The sequence below is a fragment of the Boleophthalmus pectinirostris genome, unplaced genomic scaffold (genome assembly GCF_026225935.1).
Source record: "Boleophthalmus pectinirostris isolate CB_2022bp ecotype Guang Dong unplaced genomic scaffold, ASM2622593v1 HiC_scaffold_1, whole genome shotgun sequence".
Taxonomy (NCBI): Eukaryota; Metazoa; Chordata; class Actinopteri; order Gobiiformes; family Gobiidae; genus Boleophthalmus; species Boleophthalmus pectinirostris.
In genome coordinates this window covers 35,380,669-35,405,438 of record NW_026570970.1, presented here as the reverse complement: position 1 = coordinate 35,405,438, position 24,770 = coordinate 35,380,669, and the positions used below count along the sequence as shown (strand labels likewise).

The following is a 24,770-nucleotide window of genomic DNA, read 5'->3' as shown; positions in this document are numbered from 1 at the left end:
TTGACAGAGCGTGTGTGTGTGGTGTTGTACCTCCTTTGGGCTCGTAGTGTGGGATGCCGTGCAGGATCACATGGTGCAGGAACAGAGGCTTGTTGTTGATCTTGATGTGTCCAGACAGAAGACCACAGAAGTACTCCACATATCTGGAAAACAATACACTTTAGATATAAATATAGTCCAGGTTTAGTCCTGGTTCAAACCTGGTTTAAACCTGGTTTAGTCATTGCTAAATCTTGATTTTATCCTGATTCAGTCCTGGTTTAGTCTTAGTTAGGGACTGATTCTATCTTGGTTTAGTCCTGATTCGATCCAGGTTCAGTCCTGGTTTAGTCCTGGTTCAGTCCTCACTAAATCCTGATTTAGTCCTGTTTCAGTCCTGCTTTTGTCTTGGTTAGGTCTTGAATCAGTCTAGGTTTAGTCCTGGTTCAGTCCAGGTTAAGTCCTGGTTCAAACCAGATTTACCCCTGGTTTAGTCCTCACTAACTCTTGGTTTTGTCCTGATTCAGTCCTGGTTTAGTCCTGGGTCAAACCTGGTTTAATCCTGGTTAAATCCTGGTTTAGTTCTCGCGTAATCCTGATTTTGTCCTAATTCAGTCCTGGTTTAGTCTTGGTTAGGTCCTGATTCAGTCTAGCTTTAGTCCTGGATAAGTCCTGGTTCAGTCCTTAGTTAGTCCTGGTTCAAACCAGATTTAATCCTGGTTTAGTCCTCACTAACTCTTGGTTTTGTCCTGATTCAGTCCTGGTTTAGTCTGGGTTAGGTCCTGATTCGGTCTATGTTAAGTCCTGGTTCAGTCCCCGTTTAGTCCTTGTTCAAACCTGGTTTAATCCTGGTTTAGTCCTCGCTAAATCTTGGCTTTGTCCTGATTCAGTTTTGGTTAGAACCTGATTTAGTCCTGGTTCAGTCCTGGTTCAGTCCAGGTTCAGTCCAGGTTTAGTCTGGGTTTAGTCCAGGTTTAGTACTTTGGCTCTGTGAGGTGACTGTTGTGATTTTGGGCTGAGTTTCAGCTCAAGAGTTTTTTATAAGGAAATCCAGCCCCGTGTTGTTTTCACAGCTGCCTGTAAACTTCAGGTCAGAGCGCGGCCACACACACAGGGGGCAGTAGTGAGCCAAAGTCACCACACATTCAATATACCCCACACACTAACCACAGGAAGGTCAAACGCAGGGAAATCAGCCCTCTGCATTTGACCCGTCGTTCAGTATCTCTGGGTTAAACCTGAATTACCAGCATTACTCAACACAGACAAAAAACAACTTCTACCATGGAAAGAAGAGACTTGTAAATAAAAAAGTAGAATTTGAAGTATAGAGGGCTGTACCTTTTCTGAGAGGGCTGTCCCACAGGAAGGACTTTGTCTTCATAGAAACGCTTCATGGCAAATCTGTCCAACGCCTGGTCCGCACTACAGAGACAAAGAGGAAGAGAGGGATGGGAGAGAGACATGAGGAGAGGGAGAAGAAAAGAGAGAAGAGAGCGGTTAAAATAAATAAAAATCTCGTCCAACGCTTTCTTAAACTGCACATTTCTCTGATCTGGCCAAGATTTTAAAACTTCTATCAGGTTATTCATCTTGTTTTCAGATTTATTATCCACGTACGAGACCAGAGGCTGCTTCATTCTAGTCTCGAGGTCGTTTAGTTTAAGACGACTTGTTCAGTAAAATGATTTTGCTGCATAGAAATATAATTTCACAGTTTTTAAGTCATTTTCTGAAAGAGTTAAGTGTTTATATATTAAATTTTTTGTTAGTGTATATATCAGAGTCCGCACCCGCCCAGTACAGCACCACACCCGACCGGTAACCCGTGATTATATCTAAAATAAATCGGCACCCAACCCAGACCCATTAACATTCTACCCATTACCCGCCCGAGCCCTTGATAAATCAGGGTCAGACCATTAGTTTCAGAGCCCAATAGTCCAGGACTAAACCAGGACTAAACCAGGACTAAAACAGGACTAAACCAGGACTAAACCAGGACTAAACAAGGACTAATCCAGGACTAAAACAGGACTAAACCAGGACTGAACCAACACCGTGTCATTAGCAGATTATAAATACATACACACCGCAAACTGCAGAAAAGATCGCCAGGACTACCCCAGGACTGAACCAGGTCTCAACCAGGATTATATCAGGTCTAAACCAGGACTGGATCAGCTTTGAACCAGGACTATAAAAGGTCTAAACCAGGACTGAACCAAGACTAAACCAGGACTGAACCAGGACTGAACCAGGACTAAACCAGGATTATACCAGGTCTAAACCAGGACTGGATTAGGTCTAAACCAGGACTAAACCAGGACTAAACCAAGTCTAAACCAGGATTAAAGCAGGTCTAAACCAGGACTTAACCAGGTCTAAACTAGGACTGAACCAGGACTTAACCAGGGCTAAACCAGGTCTAAACCAGGACTAAACCAGGTCTAAACCAGGACTAAACCAGGACTAAACCAGGACTAAACCAGGAGTGCAGCCTCCAAGCCATTCACCTCCGCTGATGGTTTTATGTCATAAAAAAACAACTAAAGTCTCTCTCAGTCTGGTCCATCGATCCAGAAAAAGACTGGGAAAATGTCACTTGTTTCCAGGTGGATGGACGTCCTGGACACGAATCAAGTATTTTTCTTCCGTTCGTCGTTCATCTGATTCACCTGATTCACCCGTGTGTAATCACTACTCGCTAGTAAAATTCCAGAAGGTTAAAACCCGATTGTTTCAGTAAGTATTTGCGGTGCAGGACTCTGGTGTATCGTGAAGGACGTAACCACACTATGAACAGGTTGGAGCTGGGATTGAACCCCCAACCTTAACTCAAGAAACAATAACTATTAGAACTTTCTGTTGTTATTACTTCTATTTCTGCAGAACTAATCTTATGGCCACAAAACAGTAGACGGACAGTGACTCATCTGAGCCCTGACACTGTTTAAGGTCACACACGTTTGTCTTTGTTTACAAAAGAATTCAACCTCCACAAACAAATTCAAATTCAAATGTAAAAACTCTAATCTCATGATGTTATTGTAGAAATTCTGTGCAAAATTATCTGGTAATGTTTCCTGGAATTTGTTCAAATAAACAAATGTCAGTTTGTCTCGTGATGTCTGAGTCCAGCTCCTATTATCTCACCTTTTCTGAAGTGTACTACTAATACTACAACTACTACTACTACTACTGATACGAGTACTACTACTACAACCACCACCGCTGCTACTACTACTACAACTACCATGACTACTACAATCACTACAATGAATACAACTGCTACTACTACTATTGCTACTACTACTACTACTACTACTACTGCTGCTACTACTGCTACTACTACTACTACTACTACTACTACTATTGCTTCTGCTACTACTACTACTGCTGCTGCTACTGCTACTACTTCAACCACCACTGCTACTACTACTACTACTACTACTATTGCTACTGCTACTACTACCACTGCTACTTCAACCACCACTGCTGCTTCTACTACTACTACTACCACTACTACTTCAAGCACCAGTGCTACTACTCCTACTTCTACTCCTACTACTATTGCTACTGCTACTACTACTACCACCACTAATACTACTACTACTACTACTACTACTACTGCTGCTGCTACTGCTACTACTACTATTACTAGTACTACCACTGCTGCTACTACTACTACTACTACTGCTACTACTACTACTACTACTACTACTATTGCTACTGCTACTACTACTACTACTACTACTACCACTACTATTACTACTACTACTGCTATTACTGCTACTGCTATTACTACTGCTATTACTACTACTACTGCTATTATCAGCTACTAATAATACTTCTGCATATACTATGACTACAACTGCTACCACCACTACAGCTACTACTACTACTACTACTAGTACTAGTACTACTACTCCTACTCACCTTGCAGATATATTGCTGTAGTGCATATATGCAGCCACCACCACTCCAGTCCTCCCACGATTCCCCTGGAGAAACACACACACAACACATTTACTGAGGCTGTAGTATTTGTAGTATTTTTGAGTATTATTATTCGAAGTTGCAAATATTAGAAGCTTCAAGTAAAAACATGAAGTAGAAATACTTCAACTAATACTAATACTAAACTAACTAATAAAAACAGAAATAATGTATTATGTGTCAAGTAGTTGTAATTTATTGACAGAAACTACTACTACTACTACTACTACTACTACTACTACTACTACTACTAGTGAAAAAAACAGAAGTGACAGAAACTACTACTACTACTACTACTACTACTACTCGTGAAAAAAAAAAAACAGAAGGAAGAGAAACTACTACTACTACTATTACTACTACTACTACTACTACTACTACTACTACTCGTGAAAAAAAAAAAACAGAAGGAAAAGAAACTACTACTACTATTACTACTACTACTACTACTACTACTACTACTACTACTACTGGTACTACCAGTGAAAAAAAACCCAAACTGAAATAACAGAAACTTCTACTACTACAACAACCACAACTTCTACTTTTACTACTACCACTACTACTACTACTACTACTACTACTACTACTACTAGTGAAAAAAAAACAAAAAAAAAAAAACAGAGATAACAGAAACTTCTACTTCTACTATTACTACTACTACTACTAGTGAAAAAAACAAACAGAAATAACAGAAATTGCAACTACTACTACTACTACTACTACTTCTAGTGAAAAAATTGAATTAATAACAGAAATTACTACTACTACTACTACTACTACTACTACACTACTACTACTGTTAGTACTTGTGCTCCTGCTCGTACTGTGTGAGTGTGTACCTTGTTGTGCAGTACCACCACGTGCTGGCTGTCTGCACTCAGCCATGTGTCCATGGCTTTACAGATGCTGCAGATTTTATCCAGAGCCGGAGCGTGATGGTCTGGCCAGCCGAAGTCCAAGACCTGGACCACACACAGACCAGGGTTAGACCAGGGTTTAGACTAGGACTAATCCAAAACTAAACCAGGACTAGACCAGAGTTTAGACCAGGACTAAACCAAGACTACACACGAGTTAGACCAGGGTTAGACCAAGACTAGCCCAGAGTAAACTAGAACTAAACCAGGACTTGTCCAGAGTTAGACCAGGTTTAGACCAGGTTCACGACAATATTAGATCACAGATTAAACAAGACAAGACCAGGATTAGGACGGAATAGGACCAAAATCAGACTTGGACTAAACCAGGGCTAAACCAGGACTTAACCAGAATTAAACCAGGACTAAACCAGAGCTAAACCAGAATTAAACCAGGACTAAACCAGAACTAAAGCAGGACTAAACCAGGACTCAACCTGGGCTAAACCAGAACTAAACTAAGACTGAACCAGGGTCAGACCAAGGATTAAACTTGGACGAAACCAGGGTTAGGCCAGTTTGTGAGTATAACAGTACACACAGTAGTTTTACCTTTGGGTGGAGTTGGCCGATGTCAAACCGTTTTTCACTCAGATTGAAGAGCTGAAGAAAAAAAGAAAAAAAACTTCATTACAACATAATTACATGACATTATTCATTATCTCATCTACAGGTCGACACTTGGAAAACACAAAAAACTGCACCTAACTACCTGGAAAACGAGAAGGCAACTTTGTAAACAAGGTGGAGTTGGCTGATCCTTTTTTTTCAGTGTTGACTTTTTGAGCTTTCAACCATTTTACAGTGTTTTTATAGAGTTGTATTTTTGCTTCATTTACGCTTGTTTCATTGAGCCATGAATCCAAAACGGTCCTTTCAGAGCCTCAGAAATACTCAGTTTGAATATTGTCAGTTTAGTTGCGTCACAGGTAAAAGTCCAGACTTGTTTTTAAGACCATAAACCATCAGCAAACTTCTATTCAGAATTCTATGGTCAGGATTGGGCTTGACTAAATCAAGACTAAACCAGGACTAGACCAGGACTGAAGCAAGACTGAAGTAGGACTAAACCAGGACTAAACCAGGACTGAAGCAAGACTGAAGTAGGACTAAAGCAGGACTAAACCAGGACTAAACCAGGACTGAAGCAAGACTGAAGTAGGACTAAACCAGGACTAAACCAGGTTCAGACTAGGACTAAACCAGAACAAAATCAGGACTAAGCAAGACTTGAAGTAGGACTAAGGGATGACTAAAGCTGGACTAACCGAGGGTCACAGTAGGACTATATAAGGACTATACTAGGACTAAACCAGGACAATATGGACCAAAACAAGACTAAACCAAGATTAGATCAGGACTAAACCAGAACTAAACCAGGACTATACCAGGACTAAACCAGGACTAAACTAGGACTATACCAGGACTAAACCAGGGTCAAAGTAGAAATAAACCAGGACTATACCAGGACTAAACCAGGACTAAACCAGGACTAAACCAGGATTAAACCAGGACTAAACCAGGGTCAAACCAGGACTAAACCAGGGTCAGAGCAGGACTAAATCTGGGTCAGAGTAGGACTAAACCAGGACTATACCAGACTAAACCAGAACTATACCAGGACTAAACCAGGGTCAGACTAGGGTTAAATCGGGATTAAACCATGGTCTGACTAGGACTGTACTGGGCCTAAACCAGGACTAAACCAGGACTAAACCAGGACTAAACCAGGACTAAACCAGGACTGAACCAGGACTAAACCAGGACTGAACCAGGACTAAACCAGGACTAAACAGGACTAAACCAGGACTAAACCAGGACTAAACCAGGACTAAACAGGACTGAACCAGGACTAAACTCATCTTCTCCTGCTCTGTTTTTAAATCAATAAACCCTGAGCAGAGTCGTTCTTCTGTCAGACTGTGTTCACAACAAACACATGGCTCCACACAGATAAGGAGTGCATTTGTTTATTTTCTGACTGTTCATTCTCGTTGCTGACAGCAGAGGGAGCTCCACCGCCTGAATACCTCATTAGGATCTGGTTTATAAAGTGTTTTCCAGATGAAGATATTATTTTAAGAGGAGACAAGAAAAAGACAAGAATATGTGACTTTAAAGAGCCTTAAATTAACTATATGTGATCTGTGTTCTAGTGTTGTTTCTTCATCACAAACAGACCTGGACTTGTGTTTTGTTTCATTCACACGTTTAACACACAAACCCTGCACATTTAGGCTCTTCTTCTCTTCTCTTTTTTTTTTTTTTTTTTAATTTCCAGTCTCTTCTCAACAAAAGTAAACAGCTGTTAACACGAAAACTGCCACTTCATGACGTCACAAGGTGTAACAGAGCATTTTGAGCTCTGGGATGTAAACAGACTCATATTAACCCTATAAAGCCTGACACATGAAATAATTGACAGAAAATTCTTTTTTTTAAATATTTAACTCATTATTGGAACTTTGAACAAAATATATACAAGAAGCATTAAATAATGATTATTAAAAATATATGTAAAAAATAAATGAGTGAATCCTCTATATCAGACAGGACAGTTACTCCAAACATTACACCTTTCATTTATATACAAGTCATGTAAAGATCAAAATTCTACCATTATGCAATAATAATAATAATAATAATAATAATAATAATAATAATAACGATTGAAAATAAATATTTTTAAGGTGACATCTTAGTTATGAAATACTAAAAATTGTGTGTTAAATTTGCATGGAATTGCATGAATTATGCAGATTGCATCATAAAATACATTATAGTGATGATGAGGAACATAATCAAAAAGACCTGCTGTATCAAATTTGATACATAAAATTTTAACATGATTTTTCTACAAAATGAAAATAAAAATATGAAGATTTCATAGATTAATCTAAGAAAGTAAATGTTCATATTGGAGGATCACTAACAATATTTAGGCAATTCTTACACTAACCTTTTCAAAATTTGCAAAGTTGTTTACTGAAAACCATGGAAAGCCCACTAGGGGGCAGCTGACAAGTATTTAATTGTATACAACAGGTTTTTCAGGAAAAGTATTGATTATGTGTGTGGGCAGAGGTCTGAGAATGTTGTGTAACAAATATGATACAAATGGCATTATAGGGTTAGAGGATTACATTTGTGAATGAAACAAAACACAAGGTCCAGGTCTGTTTTTGATGAGGAAACAACATGATAACATGGTTTAAACTCTCAAGGGTCAATTTTATATAATCTAAGACATTAAAAAAACAGAAATTACTTGAGTAGAAGCACAGAAAGAGATTGGTAAAAATAAAACAATTGATCCCTCTTTAGATTGACTGAGTGATTGTTTGATTGATTTATTTCGGTCACATGTCTATTCTGACATTATTTCGCAGACATATTTGCATATATTGACTGAAAAGGTGTCGGTTGAAGTTTGAGCTTATCTTATCATCTTGACACCAGTTCATCTTCATAAATACAACAAAAGGAAACAAACAAATCAGTAACTGTACAGCAACGTACTCCAGCACAAACTAAGTCTCATAATTCATGTTTCTGCCCAAAGTTACACATTTAAACTTCTTTGTAAAATGGAAAAAAAGTGGTGCACAACTTGAGATCTTCTGTACAATTCTTCCAGAGGTCCACATACACAACTTGATAATGTTTGGACGTAACATCTGATTAAGATTTTGAGTTAATTCTCCAAAAGCTGCACAAATCCTGATTGATATTTGATTTTCAGATAGTGCGCAGATGTACCGCCGCAGTCTGAGGCGCACCCACCGACAACAAACAGCCCTGTTCTGTTCCATATGAGACGTGAGAACAGAGAACTCAGCTGACTGTCTCCTGATCCGCTCCATCTGCACCAGGACGGAACATCACACTCACATTGTGCTGCTCAAGGGGCTGGACGTAAGAGTCTGATACGGACTCTGCTTCAAATGTTCCACCATCTACTTTACATTTATTCAACTGCAAGTGGATTTATAACTCAAAAAAATACCTACAAAAACAAACATTCTGACTGTGACTGTGTGTGGGTTGCCTCTCCATAGACCTGGCCTGTAACTTGGCTTGGTTATTAATTAATTAACCTATTTATTGCTCATACTGTTATTTTGTTGGTATCAATTTAAAGAACAACAACAACAACAGCAACACAATCTGACAATTAATATAAATGCATGTCCCAGTCATTATTTGCCTCGTCTTTGGTGCATGAAAAAAAGAAACAAGAAGAAAATAAATCTTATAAACCCTGCTCCTTTCCATGAAGTTAGAAAAGTTTAATGCCATACTGTGAAATATTCCGAAAAGTTACACAATGTGCTTTTAAAACTTCATAAACTTGACTTATCTGTGTAAACAAATCAACTTTTACTGGTAACATTAGGACACTGATTTATTCTAAATGACAAAAACATTGGACATGATGGCTCATTTATTTTTATAATTTGGTGTTTTGGTTCAAGACAATTCTCCAATCAGAAAGCAGAATGAGCCTCACATGACTCTCTCATTTGGGTTGCTGGTTCAATGCTGAAATCCGTTTGGTTTAAAGCTAACATGTCTCTCTCTGATCTGAACGGTCTCGTCTTAAACCTCAGCTCCTGTGTCAGTGCTACTGCAGCCTCCTGAGACAGTCCAGCACAGAACTGCAGGTGCAAGATGCTGCAGGGAAACAAACATGGAGCGACAGAACCAAGTGGCGGGCAGAGTGTACAGAAACATCTGGCTGGAGACCCCAGGATCAAGGTGGGAAACACCTCCAAAGGTTGTGGAGAATGACCGAGCTAAGATCCTGTGGGACTTCAGATACAGACGGATGGTGATGATGGACCAACCAGACATGTCACAGTTCTGCCTTTTTGTTTACATGTTTTCCCCAGTCCAGTTCCATTTCTCAGTCTGTTCCGGTCCTCCTTTTGCTACCTCCCTCCTTTACCTGCAGCTGCCCCTCATGCCGTAATCAGCCCAGACCAGTGTATACATACTCCCTCTGCTCCCTCAGTCTTTGCCAGATTGTCAACCTGTTAAAACAGACACTCAAGCTCCTGAAAACCCTGAATCATAACCCTTGAATCTGATCTGTTTGCTTCTTCTGAAATTCTGAGTTTCCCGGTTTGTTGTCCCTGTTCTTGAGTTTTTTTGCAGTCTTGGAAGATACTTTTCGTTCACACTTAATATCATATATTCCTCTGTTGTATTTCCAGTCTGTGTTGCCATTATAAACATTTCCTGTTATAGGACACTTTCAGTTATTTAAATAAGACTTTGCGTGCCAGGTGTACATGTGTTGCATTTGAGTCCAAGTTACCTGCGTGATAAAACATAGTGGTGGTGGATAAGAAACAGAGCAGAGCCGTGGTGGTGGACGTCTCAATACCAAGAGATGGTAATACCAGGAAAAAGGAACATGAGAAAGTAGAAAAATACCAGGGGCTCAAGGAAGAGCTGGAGACAGCCTGGAAAGTGAAGGTATCAGTGGTGCCTGTGGTGATCGGACACTCGGGACTGTAACCGCCAAACTGGAAGAGGCTACAAACAGATACCGGGAAAAACAACGGACATCTGAGTCCAGAACAGTGCAGTACTGGGAACAGCAAAGATACTGCACAGAACTGTCAAGCTCCCAGGCCTCTGGTAGACGACCCGAGCTGAATGTGAGAGACCAAACACCTTGGAAGGAGACACTTTGGCTACGTTCAGACTGCAGGGCTTAACGCTCAATTCAGATTTTTTGTGTGTGAAATCCGATGTTTTTGTGAGGTCGTTCACATTTCCAATTAAATGTGACTTGTATGTGACTCCAGTGTGAACTTTAAACGCCCCAAAAGTGTCCCACATGTGACACTGGAGACACGACGACGTCAACCGCAGCGAGCGTCTCTGTGTTTACAGAAGTTGTCCAAACATGGACGCAGCATTGAGCACCTGGAGATTTTAAAGTTCCTCTCGTACCGGAGCCAGAACATGAACAACTTACTTGTTTTAAGGAGGAGATTGAGAAGGAGAAGGACGAGGTTTTTGGTCGTGGTGTTTTGTGGGACAGCGGCAGCGACGTCCGTAGAAAGGAACGTGTGGATGTGGAGATGTAGCCAAGAGTGGTGAGTGGTGATGTGCTTCACTTCAGTGACACGGAGTTCATTAACAATTTTCACCTACTTCAGTGACGTTTGTGGCTTGTTGATAACGTGTAGGTGGATGAATGCACTTTGACCGTTCAGACTGAAGTCACATGTCAAAAGATCAGATATGTATCAGTTTTAGGAGCACATATCCAAGTGGCCTGGGTCGCATTTGAAAAAATCGGATCTGTGTCATTCAGACTGTCATTAAAAGATCAGATACAGGTCAAAAATCAGATTTGGGTCACTTCAGGCTGCAGTCTGAACGTAGCCTTTGTTGTTCGTTATGTGTTCAACTTTAGTTCAGGTTATCTTTTGTTTTACTTTTGGGCTCATTTGTTGTTAATTTGTTTTGATTTAAGCCCTTAACTTTATCTGGTATTTTCTTTTCACCACCTCTTTTCTTTTTTCTTTCTTATTCCATTAATTAATAAATTACCATTTTTAGTGAAACCTAGAACATCTGGATTTTGGGTGTGTTCACGTGTGATTGTAGAACCTTAAAAAAAAACCTGCGCGAGTGAATTCTTCGTACAGTTCCTTAAAGGGACACGGCAGGTACGTCATGATGAGGATGAGGGAGGTGTGCATGACTTCACCTCTTTTGTATTCACGTCTGCGGTGAGTTTAACACAGCTACGGCTTTGCAGGAGGGAACATACCGGGAAGTTCTGTCTGTGTTTGGAATGTATGACGGACAGATGGAGGGATGAAGAGAGGTATAGAGGGATGGAGAGAACGGAGTATTACAAAGAATAAATGGAAGGATGAAGGGAAAGAGAGACAGATGAAGAGAGGACATACCGGGTTATTGTGTCCGTGTTTGGAGTATTATGAAGAAGAGATAGAGAAATGAAGAGAGGTATAGAGGGATGGAGAGACAGGAGGAGTATGATAGAGGGATGATGTGAAAGAGAGACAGATGAAGAGAGGGCAAACCAGGTTGTTGTGTCTGTGTTTAGAGTTTTATGAAAGACAGATGGAGGGATGAGTGTTGGTATCAGGTTGTTGTGTCCATGTTTGAAGCATTTGATGGACAGATGGAGGAATGGTGGAACAGAAGGATAGAGAGATGAAGAGATGGAGAAATGGAGAGATGGAAGAGGAGTACCAGGTAGTTGTGTCCGTTTTTGGAGCATTATGAAGGAAAGATGGACAGATGAGTGTATGTACCAGGTTGTTGTGTCCATATTTGGAGTATTTGATGGACAGATGGAGGAACGGTGAAACGGAAGGATAGAAAGGTGGAGAAATGGAGAGATGGAAGAGGAGTACCAGGTAGTTGTGTCCGTTTTTGGAGCGTTATGAAGGAAAGATGGACAGATGAGTGTAGGAACCAGGTTGTTGTGTCCGTGTGTGGAGTATTTGATGGACAGATGGAGGGATGGTGGCACAGAGGGATAGAGGGATGGAGAGAGGGAGAGATGGAGGGATGAGTGCACGTACCAGGTAGTTGTGTCCGTGTTTGGAGCGCAGCATGGAGGCCACTTCTCGGAGGTGTGCGGCGTAGCTGGGCTCCTCCACGGAGCTGGAGAAGGACACGGAGATGATCCTCTCTGTGATGTACAGAAGATCCAGCTCCACCGTCTCCTCCAGAGCCTGAAGAAGACTGCCCGTCCTGAAGAGACCAGACCAGAGACCAGAGTTAGACCAGGACTAAAGCAGGACTAATCCAGGACTAGACCAGAGTTAGACCAGGACTAAAGCAGGACTAAACCAGGACTAGACCAGAGTTAGACCAGGACTAAAGCAGGACTAAACCAGGACTAGACCAGAGTTAGACCAGGACTAAAAGCGGACTAGGACTAAACCAGGACTAAACCAGGACTAAAGCAGGACTAAACAGGACTAAAAACAGGACCCAGGACTAAACCAGGACTAAAGCAGGACTAAACCAGGACTAAAACAGGACTAAACCAGGACTGAACCAGGACTAAAGCACGACTAAAGCAGGACTAAACCAGGACTAAAACAGGACTAAACCAGAGGTAGACCAAGACTAAAGCAGGACTAAACCAGGACTAGACCAGAGTTAGACCAGGACTAAAGCAGGACTAATCCAGGACTGAACCAGGACTAAAACAGGACTAAACCAGGACTGAACCAGGACTAAAACAGGACTAAACCAGGACTAGACCAGAGGTAGACCAAGACTAAACCAGGACTAAACCAGGACTAGACCAGAGTTAGACCAGGACTAAAGCAGGACTAAACCAGGACTAGACCAGAGTTAGACCAGGACTAAAGCAGGACTAAACCAGGACTAGACCAGAGTTAGACCAGGACTAAAGCAGGACTAAAGCAGGACTAAACCAGGACTGGACCAGAGTTAGACCAGGACTAAAGCAGGACTAAAGCAGGACTAAACCAGGACTAGACCAGAGTTAGACCAGGACTAAAGCGGGACTAAACCAGGACTAGACCAGAGTTAGACCAGGACTAAAGCAGGACTAAACCAGGACTAGACCAGAGTTAGACCAGGACTAAAGCGGGACTAAACCAGGACTAGACCAGAGTTAGACCAGGACTAAAGCGGGACTAAACCAGGACTAGACCAGAGTTAGACCAGGACTAAAGCAGGACTAAACCAGGACTAGACCAGAGTTAGACCAGGACTAAAGCAGGACTAAAGCAGGACTAAAGCAGGACTAAACCAGGACTAAACCAGGACTAGACCAGAGTTAGACCAGGACTAAAGCAGGACTAAACCAGGACTAGACCAGAGTTAGACCAGGACTAAACCAGGACTAGACCAAGACTAATCCAGGATGAAACCAGAACTGAACAAGGCTGAACCAGGACTAAATGAGGACTGACCCAGACTCAACCAGGACTAACCCAGGACTAACCCAGGACTAATCCAGGACTAAACCAGGACTGAACCAGGGGTAGACCAGGACTAACCTAGGACTAAACCAGGACTAAATGAGGACTGAATGAGGACTGAAACAGACTGAACCAGGACTAATCCAGGACTAAACTAGGACCAAACTAAGACAAACTCAGGACTAAACCAGGACTAGACCAGTTTAGACCAGGACCAAACCAGGACTAAACTAGGACCAGACCAGGGCTAAACCCAAACGAAACCAGAACAAAATCAGGACTAAACCACAGTTAGACTAGGGCTAAACCAGGACTAAACCCAGACTAGACCAGGACAAAATCAGGACTAAATCTGGGCTAAACAACAGTTAGACCAGGACCAACCCAGGACTAAACCAAGACTAGACCAGGGCTAAACCGTAGTCAGACCAGGACTAAACCAGGACTAAACCACAGTTAGACCAGGACTAAACCAAGACTTAGACCAGGGCTAAACCAGGACTAAACCAGGTTTAGACCAGGACTAAACCACAGTTAGACCAGGACTAAACCAGGACTAAACCAAGACTAGACCAGGGCTAAACCAGGACAAAATCGAGACAAAATCAGGACTAAATTAGGACTAAACCAGAGCAAGACCAACGTTATACCAGGACTAAACCAGGGCCTAGACTGAACCAAACTGAACCAGGACTAGATTAGAACTAAACCAGGACAAAATCAGTAGTAAAGCAGGGCCAGACCTTGTTTAGACTAGGACTAAACTGGGGCTAAACCTGGACTGAACTGAACAGAACTGAACCAGGATTAAACCAGGACTAAACCAGGACTAAACCAAGATCAGACCAGAGCTAAACAAGGACAAAAACAAGACAAAATCAGGACTAAACCCGGGCTAGACCAGGGTTGGCCCAGGACCAAACCAGGACTAAACCAGGACTAACCCATCCATTCCTTTTCCACTTTTCATGCGTTTCAAAGTGACTCAAACCCACCACCGTTATCATAGCGACATTATAATCCAACAACATCAACGGCAAAGTCCTCAAAATGGCACCCAATTAAAAAAAAAAAAAAAAGAAACCCCGTCCTTATCCCGTCCCACGCGTAGCCACCTGCTCGTCAGACCTCCGCGGAGCCCGGAGCGTGTTTACCCCAGCGTGAGGCCCAGTCCATATTAGGATAAGACAAGCCTGAGTCCTGCTTGTATCCAGAGTTATGTAAACCCCGGACGCTCGATTAGAGCAGCGAGAGCACGCCGGAGTTTGTGTTGGCCGTAAACACATACTTCTCATTCCCAGCGTGAAATCAGAGGCTTATAAGGAAACGGGAGTCACATGGAGCGCACCAAAACATCTCAGGGTTTGGCTCCGTGGGTTTCCAGTCGGTTTAATGAGATGCGTGTTGTTTTTAAAAGGCAGATTGTGTGAGTTTTTTGGTGGATAAATGCAGTCAAATGCTTTTTAACAGGACTGAAGACTGAATCAGGACTAAACAAGGACTAAACCAGGGCTAGACCAGGATTAAAACAACCCTAAACCAGGACTGAACCAGGGCTAGACCAGGATTAAACCAGCACTAAATCAGGCTTGAACCGCGGCCAGGTTTAGACCAGTACTAAACCACGGCTGGAGCAGGACTAAACCAGGGCTAAACCTGGACAGAACCAAACTGAACCAGGACTAAACCTTAACCAGGACTGAATGAGGACTAAACCAGGACAAAAATTGGGGCTAAATCAGGACTAGACCAGGATTGAACCAAATGGAACCAGGACTAAACCAGGACTAAACCTTAACCAGGACTAAATGAGAACTAAACCAGGACTAAACCAGAACAAAACCAGGACTAAACCAGGGTTGAACCAACACTAAACCAGGACGACACTAGAACTAAACCAGGACTAAATCAGGACTAATCCAGGATTAGATCAGGACTAAACCAGGGATAAACCAGGACTAAACATTAACCAGGACTGATTGAGGACTAAACCAGGCCTGTACTAAACTGAACCAGGACTAAACCAAAATTAAACTTTAACCAGGACTGAATCAGTACTAAACCAGGACTAAACCAGGATTAAAACAGCCCTAAACCAGGTTTGAACCGCAGCTAAACTAGGACTAGACCAGGCTTAGAACAGGACTAAACCAGGGATAAACCCGGGTGAGACCAGGATTAAAACAGACCTAAACCAGGCTTGAACCACAGCTAAACCAGGACTAGACCAGGCTTAGAACAGGACTAAACCACAGTTGGACCAGGACTAAACCAGGACTACACTAGAACTAAACCAGGACAAAATCAGGACAAAACCAGGCTTAGCCCAGGACTAAACCAGGCCTGTACCAAACTGAACCAGGATTTAACTGGGATTAAACCTTAACCAGGACTGAATAAGGCTTGAACCAGGGCTAAACCAGGATTGAACCAAACTGAACCAGGACTAAACCTTAACCAGGATTGAATGAGGACCGAATCAGAGTGAACCAGGACTAATCCAGGACTGAACCAGGACTAAATTAGGGTTGAACCAGGACAAGACTAGACCTAAACCAGGACAAAATCAGGACTAAACCAGGACTAGACCAGGTTTAGACCAGGACTAAACCATTGTGTAACTTTTCTGGTGGAGCATCCGTCAAATCCTTTTTTTTTTTTTCTTCGTGGAGATGTTATTGTTTTGTCTAGAATTTTTCGCAGTGCGGCTCGCTATCTTCATGGAGACCAAAGACAAAGTTAGAGGTCAGATCTGTGGAGAGGCGACGCAGCGTACAGTCAGAATACCTGTTTTTCTAAGTATTTTTGAGTAATAAAACCAGCTGTAATTGCATGAATTTAAGGCTACGTTCAGACGGCAGGGCTTAAAACTCAATTTGGATTTTTTGTGTGAAAAAAATTAGGAAAGAGGGCATCTAATTGTTCTTGTTCATATCTTAATTTATGGACAAAACAGTGAAATAAGATGTAGAGTGGGTTAATATGAATATTTTTAGACCAAACTGACAAGGCTCACAACAGAAATTACAGAGAGAAGGGCGACGTTTCTTAATACAAAATGAATTGGAGTCGCTGAACGTGACTCGCTTGACTTATTATCAACTAGTATCTGAGTTTGGAGACTTTCGACAACAATAATTCAACGACATATCCGTAGATCCCCGCGCCGCAGACAAGACAGACTGTGAAACTACATTCGCGCTCCAATATGGGCTCAAGATGGCCACCTCCCGCAGACCGGCCCCAGCTGTTTTCAAGTGACTCCAGATGTTCGGAGCAGAGTCAGACGGATGAGACACTTCCTCTGGAGATACTCAGGTGACCCATGTGAGGAAAAAACGCTGCCCCGACACCAGCAAAAGCTCACACACTCATAAACTCACAGTAAGAAAGAGGCTTCAACCCAAACTTCGAACGAAAAACAATCAAATGGGAAAACAGTTTGTCATTCCATTTTTCTGTTTTAGTGTCAATCAAAAAAACAGATTTCGACCTCTAATTCCAATATTTAATTTCAAGTTGGTAACACTTTATAATAACTACACCTAATTTAGCCTTAATAAAGCATGAACAAAGACTTAATTAATAATGATTCACACTTAGTAACAACTTAATTACTACCTGAAATAGCACTTAACTTGTACTTAATTCACCTGTGCTGTAAATAGTTACTCATAAGTATTTCTTACTTAATTACTCATCAACTAACCATCTGCATGTTTACAAATGCATATTTAAGTTCACGTTTGAGCATTTATTAATGAATAGTAAGTTATGAGAGAATGATTTACAAGTAATGCAATGCAATGATCATTCAGGCAGCTGTTATCTGTTAGTTAAGTCTTTTTGAGAGCTTTTCTAAAGTGAAGACTAATTATGTTTATTAAAGGGATAGTTCGGGATGTTTGACATAAATCTGTATGTCATCCCCGTGAGCAGTGTCGTGCATCAACACTGACTTACCCCCGACAGCGTCCGGTGAACCGAGATACTGACCGTTTTCGGTGCTGACGAAAGTAGTCCGGCAAGTTGACTGGGGACTGTATAATAAAGTGTTTTTCTTCTCAAAACAATGTGTTCAAAAGAGTGAGACATTTGCATCACAAAACCATCATCACCTAAAAAGTCAGACCTCATAATCACTTAGCACTATTTTCTTTCCGTTCGTATCACTGCTGCGCGGCCGCCAGGTGACAGCCGCTCCTGGTTCACTTTGTTTACTGCTCGGAATGTTAGCGACAACATGTCTGATTACGACACCGACAATAAAGACTTTACCTTTACCACAAAGCCAATCTTTATGAACCTGAATATACTGACGGAGTGATCAGCTGATCGAATAAACAACAACAGAAAAAGAGCAGCCACAGTACAGTTTAGAAATAAAGAAAAATGCACTTAATCATCTTATGTTGTCTGGGCTACAGCGCTTTGTGTTGTGTTTTTTTTGGTATGAAAAGTGCTCTATAAATAAAGTTTGATTGATTGATTGAACTCCATGAAGCAGCGTTAAACTCTCCTTTGTTCACTTGACACTGAATTCACACGCGACGCTCTAAGCTGCACAACTTCCAGGGCAAATAAGTAAAAGTCTTTATTTATATAGTGCTTTTCACAGACATTTTTTGTCCCCAAAGTCGCTTTACAGAGCATTATTCAGCATTATTCATTCACTCTTTACCTGGTGATGGTAAACTACTATTGTAGCCACAGCTGCCCTGGGGCAGACTGACAGAAGCACGGCTGCCATGCCACTCGGTGCCATCAGTCCCTCCGACCACCACCATCACTCACACACACCACTTTCACACTAGGCAATGTGGGTGAAGTGTCTTGCCTAAGGACACAATGATTGAATTGATTGTATTTAACTGACCTTGACTATCAACTGTTCTGACCTGGAGCATGTTTTGGGTTGATTCCAGGGCAAATAAGCCAGAGAGAATAAAATATCCAAACTGAAATAGCCATGATGGTCCATGTACCATTCCTTCTTTTAAATTTCAGTTAAGAATGAAAAACAATAAAATGGGAAAGCAACTTGTTATTTCTTTATTCTGTTTTAAGCCGGTCATACATCATGCAATTTCTGGCCCTTTTTGAGATGATTTTTCACTTGTGCGACTGGTTTTGTTTAGAGTTTTGGCTTAATCGTGTGTCGTGCTTCGTGTAGTAAACATGAGGTAACGATTAATACACGTATCAAGAACCTCGGACTTCCGGTCATCGCGCAATGCATACTGGGAAGGATTTTCTGAAAAAGTGGGCAAACGGGATCCTCCTTTGATGGCGCTCCACATGCAAAATGTTTCCTGCAAACTCAGGATGATTTAGGTTTCCTTTTTTGTCATTCCTGTGTAACAATCCTGCCCGTCGCCTTTGTCTTTCACTATTTTTCAATTCCGTTGGGAAGGGAAACAGTTTGAACAGTTTGAACAGAGGTTTACAGTCACACACATCTGATTCACTTTTGTTTTTATGGAGTTCGCAAACACATTTCTCGAGTCGTTTTCTGCTGTTAAAATATCCAACAACCACACAATTACGATGTCTGAATCCCATGAGTAAAATATGACAACATCAGAACCAGAAACAAAAGTGATATGGTTCAAAAGACTTGAAAAGATCGACTTTGTCAACAGACACATCCCACTGAGAAAACAAACATGGAGGTTTGATGCTCACTTTTTCAGAAAATCCTTCCCAGTGTGAACTGCACAATGACCAGAAGTCTGACATTCTTGATGCGTCTCTACTTCATGACCAGCTCCAGATCAGCAGGCTCAGGTCGTAAGAATATTAAACCTGTTTGAAATCCAGTCGCCTCTCGTAAGGGTTTCACTCTGTTGAAGTGAACACACACACACACACACACACACACACGCACACACACACGCACACACACACACACACACACACACACACACACACACGCACACACACGCAGACAGATGTATACGCACTCAGACACACACACACGCACACAGACATATATGCACAAACACACGCATGCACACACACGCAGACGCACGCACACAGACGCACACACATACACACAAACACACGCAGATGCACACAAACACACGCAGATGCACACACACATGGAGACGCACACACGCGGACACAGACACATGCACGAACACACACATGCACCCACGCAGACACACACACAAACACACGCAAATGCACACACAAACACACACAGACACACACACAAACGCACACAGACTCATACACACACACGCACACAGACACATGCATGCACACACGCAGACGCATATGCACGAACACACACATGCACACACAGACACACACACAGACACACACAGACGCACACACACACAGATGCATATGCACGCAGATGCACACACACAGACTCATACTCACACGCACACACAGACACATATGCACACACACGCACACAGACACATAAGCGCACACACGCAGACGCATATGCACGAACACACACATGCACCCACGCAGACACACACACAGACACACACGGACGCAGATGCACACACAAACACACGCAGATGCACACAGACTCATACGCACACACACATGCACACACACACAGATGCATATGCACGCACACACACATGCACACACACACAGATGCATATGCACGCACACACACAGACCAACACACAAATACAGATGCATACACACACACACACGCAAACGTACACACACGGACACACACGCAAACGTACACACACGTAGACGCACACACACACTTGTGAATGTGTGATCTGGACATGAAGCAGGGCTTGAGTCGTTGTAACCCTCGGACAGATAACACGTCTGCTGTACGGGGGCTGACGAGGGTCAAATCTAAGGTTTCATTTAAAGTTCAAACTATTTTGGACAAACTTTTGCAATCCATCGTAATTATGCTTAAACATGCTTCAATGTCCTGGCCCAGGTTCAAGTGTCTCACAAAACAGGAAAAGGCTTAAACAACCACAAGTGCTCCACGATTCTGTATTTTTAACAACTTAAAGTCACAGTGTGTAACTTTTTAGGCAAAAAATAGACAAAAATAAAAACATGTTTGTTTTTTTATTGCTCTGAAAAACATGTGTCCTTACGATGAGCGGGCTTGCATCTCCACAAACCTGACTCCCCATGCTGGTTTCCATGGAAATGTTCATTTGGCAACAGTATGGCATAAAACTAAACCAGGACTAAACCAGGACTAAACCAGGACTAAACCAGGACTAAACCAGGGCTAAACCAGAACTAAACCAGGACTAAACCAGGACTAAACCAGAACTAAAACTAAACAGGACTAAACCAGAACCTAAACCAGGACTAAAGAACCTGGACTGAACCAGGACTAAATTTACTTACTGAGCCTTTAATAATAATACTTGAAAGTAACTATTATTCTTTTTGTATGTTGTACTTTCTGCACATGTGTGGAACATGTGAACCAAAGCTGAGGAGTGACTCACCTGGACGTTCTGCGTCTGGACTCCATGGACTTGGAGGATTTTGTTGATCCCTGAAAAACACACAGACACATGACAAATGAATCCACAAATATTCAGTTACTGTGTTATTACTTTTGTCATACTCATGAGTCTTGTCGTCCATGTGGACATTCAAAACAGATTCACTATTTCTCTCCACCCTTGAGCTGAACCGTCTCTGTCTGCAGTCTCTCTGATACAGTACAGGTTTCAGTGAAGTGGATAAGACCGTCTCTGAGTTATGAGAAACCAGGATACTCTCACTGGATTATTCTGATAGTATTCAGAATACTGTGGTATGTAGACGCAGTATTTCTCAAAAATGGTTTTGTACTGAGCATGTGCGAACTAAAGTCTAAAAATATGGTAGGAGCAGACCAGTAGTTTAACGGACAGTATCATGTAGAGCCCAGCCACAGTTTAACACCAGCTTCAGTTGTGTGGTTACTCTCAGATAAAAATGACACTGTGTATTTTGTTCTGTTGATGATGAATTTGACAGAAGCTGAGAATGTGAGATCGATTAGTGATCTCGTGTTCTGACAGGGCATTCACAGCTTGCACAAAGGTCGGATTCTGAAGGATTCTTCCGTGTTTTTGCAATAGGAACTTATTGTTTATTTCAGCTTCTAGTCATTGTCACAGAAGAACAACGAAATTGAGTTTGGAGCATCCCAAAAAGTGCAAACCGTAAATAATAAATACCCCTTAAACCCAAGTGTAGACATTGACCCAGTGTGAGATGGTTCTAATAGCAGCATGATGAGGGCGTGTCAAGTAACGTACACAGACAGAGACCTGAGAATCATGACAAAAAAATGCAACAGTGCAACCAGTTCAGTGTTATTATGAGTTGGATGTGTTTTTTGTCCGTGAGAGGGGGGCAGCTTTTACATTTACTCAGGTTGTAGCTGCCTCCAGTTGGCGTATTGGTCACTCACTGGAACTTCAGAGAGGATTTTTCTCATAGAGCGCAATGTAATCCCAAACTGCTCATGCTCAGCCGACAGGGACCTACAACTTTCAAAAATGTTGGATTTGTGTTGCGATTTTTACCTATTTTTACATCATAAACATTTGCTAAGCTCAAAATCCTTCAGTTGTCTTACAAACACTTTATAATCGTTTGCTCTGGCTCTGCTCTGCTCTAGCTCCTCTCGCTCTGATTGGTCAAAGCGATCACGTGATACTAGGGTGACCATATTTGTGTTTGTCAAAACCAGGACACCATACGGGGGGTGAGAGGTGGGGCCTCGTCATCGGCATTGAACTACTCTCACCTGGCAAAGCTTTTGAATGTTTTTTGGTGTCCTGGTGAACTTTGAGGTCCCTGACACCCCCACTGGACACCGAAAACATATGTGCTGCTTTGTACACTGTGCACATGGTCTCCCACTTGTCCCGACTGTAAAAGAAAGTGCAGAATTTCTTGTACAAGTCATCGTTAAATGAGCATTTGTGCTTTGGCGTGTTGCAGGCTGACTGACTGTTTGTGTCTCGCTCCTTCGGAGTTACAGAGAGCTACGAGAGACGCGCAATTGAATGACCCAATGAAAGGAAATGAAAACCTGGACATTTTCATCACTTTATTAAAAAAAACCTGGGCGGCCAGGACAGGACGCGAAAAATGGATATGTCCAGGGAAAAACGAACGTTTGGTCACGTTTGGAATGTTTGATCATATTAAAGGTCCTATGTTAAACTAACTAAAACAGGACTAAAACCAGGACTAAACCAGGACTAAAACCAGGACTAAAACCAGGACTAAACCAGGACTAAACCAGGACTAAACCAGGACTAAAACAGGACTAAAACAGGACTAAAACCAGGACTAAACCAAGATTAAACCAGGACTAAACCAGGACTAAAACAGGACTAAAACAGGACTGAACCAGGATGAAATCAGGAAGAAACCAGGACTAAACAAGGACTAAACCAAGATTAAACCAGGACTAAACAAGGACTAAACCAGGACTAAACAAGGACTAAACAAGGACTAAACCAGGACTAAACCAGGACTAAAACAGGACTAAACCAGGACAATACCAGGACTAAACAAGGACTAAACCAGGACTAAAAAATCTGACATGAAAACAAGACACGTCCGGGGAAAAAACGGACGTTTGGTCACCCTACGCGACACACGAGCCCGCGCTCCGTGTGTGCGTTCGAGTGCATTCGCATGTGTCCGTGGGAGAAAAGACACTACTGCACATGCTCGGTCGGCCCGCAGCCACCGGAAGAACCTCGCCGGGCTAAAGGCGGATCTGAAACCATGCACCGTTTTGAAACCCCGGGGCTTGGTCAGGTCTGAAGTGAACAAAGTTGCTTTTTTTTTAGCTCCTTGCCATGTCTGTTGCCATAGTTACCAGTCTAAATATGATGAGGGGTATGATTATCTGTTATCTGTTATTTCTCTGAACGCATGTAAACATCATATCAGAATATCCATGTAAACACTCTTTCTTTCATCCATTCAGCAAGAACAGCAGTATCCTTTGCTATTGTTAGGATGAAACCATAAAACTTCTGGTGAGTGGGAGAACATCTCATCCCAATCTACGAGTCGATTCTTTTTTCGTGGATGAATCAAAGGAGCGCGCTGTGACCAAATCAAACGTGCCACAGTTGTGTCTCTTGAAGATCAGATGCGAAGTGAACACGCACACACACACGGCTCGTCCTGCGGCCCGGTGCAGATCAGGCCCGGTTCAGAGAGAGTTTACAGTGAGGTCAGACCACGACAGACCACGACAACACACAAACAAACACGTCACATCTCAGACGCACACAAGAAAGACGCAGGGAAGAAAAGTATGAATGAATCACAGAGGAAAAAGGAGGGAGAGGGGAGATACACGGGACTCTGTGGGGGGTTGGGAGGCACTTTCAGAACAGCGCTGATTCAAAATGATAAAAATGACAGAGTTTTTTCCATGGATTTGAGCAAACGTGTCTTGCCCCAGTACAGATATATTGTACATGGGTCCGGTCAAGCAGTAACGGAGGGAAACAGGCAGATTTTTGACATTCAAATGTCTCTTATTCAGAAACTAGAGGAACTATTGAAATAAGTAAAGAATCAGAATGTAGGAAAGAGTTACACTCCAACAGGGTCAAGTTAAACCTGTGATATTCTTTCAAGTTGTTGACAAAAAATTTAAAAAACTCATGTCGGTAACAGAGGGAATGAAATATGCAGCACTTTTTGGTCAATAAATCCAAACAGTGATAACTCTTGGTTCTCACTTCCATATCCTTAACAAACTGGTTTGAATATTTGCTTCATATAGTTTTCTACCATATGGTACAAGATTAGGTTGAAAAACCTCTTACTTTTTGACTCATGAGATTTTTTATTAAGAAAGGTCATGGTAACGGAGGGAAAAGTAACGGAGGGAAAATTGTACAAACAAGTAGAAGGTGCAGGATTTTACATC

At 42.0% G+C, this 24,770-nt stretch overlaps 1 protein-coding gene across 1 annotated transcript in view; it reads right to left on the bottom strand.

Annotated features, from left to right (window-relative positions):
• LOC110168344 (tensin-1-like) overlaps positions 1-24,770 on the bottom strand; it is a 349,684-nt gene that overhangs the window by 125,162 nt on the left and 199,752 nt on the right. The window contains exons 6-12 of the mRNA XM_055153272.1: positions 21,313-21,362; positions 12,476-12,647; positions 5,451-5,501; positions 4,821-4,943; positions 3,919-3,983; positions 1,321-1,404; positions 31-143 (exon numbers count right to left, since the gene is read on the bottom strand). Coding sequence (XP_055009247.1) covers positions 31-143; positions 1,321-1,404; positions 3,919-3,983; positions 4,821-4,943; positions 5,451-5,501; positions 12,476-12,647; positions 21,313-21,362 — 658 coding nt within the window. The remainder of the gene's footprint in view (positions 1-30; positions 144-1,320; positions 1,405-3,918; positions 3,984-4,820; positions 4,944-5,450; positions 5,502-12,475; positions 12,648-21,312; positions 21,363-24,770) is intronic.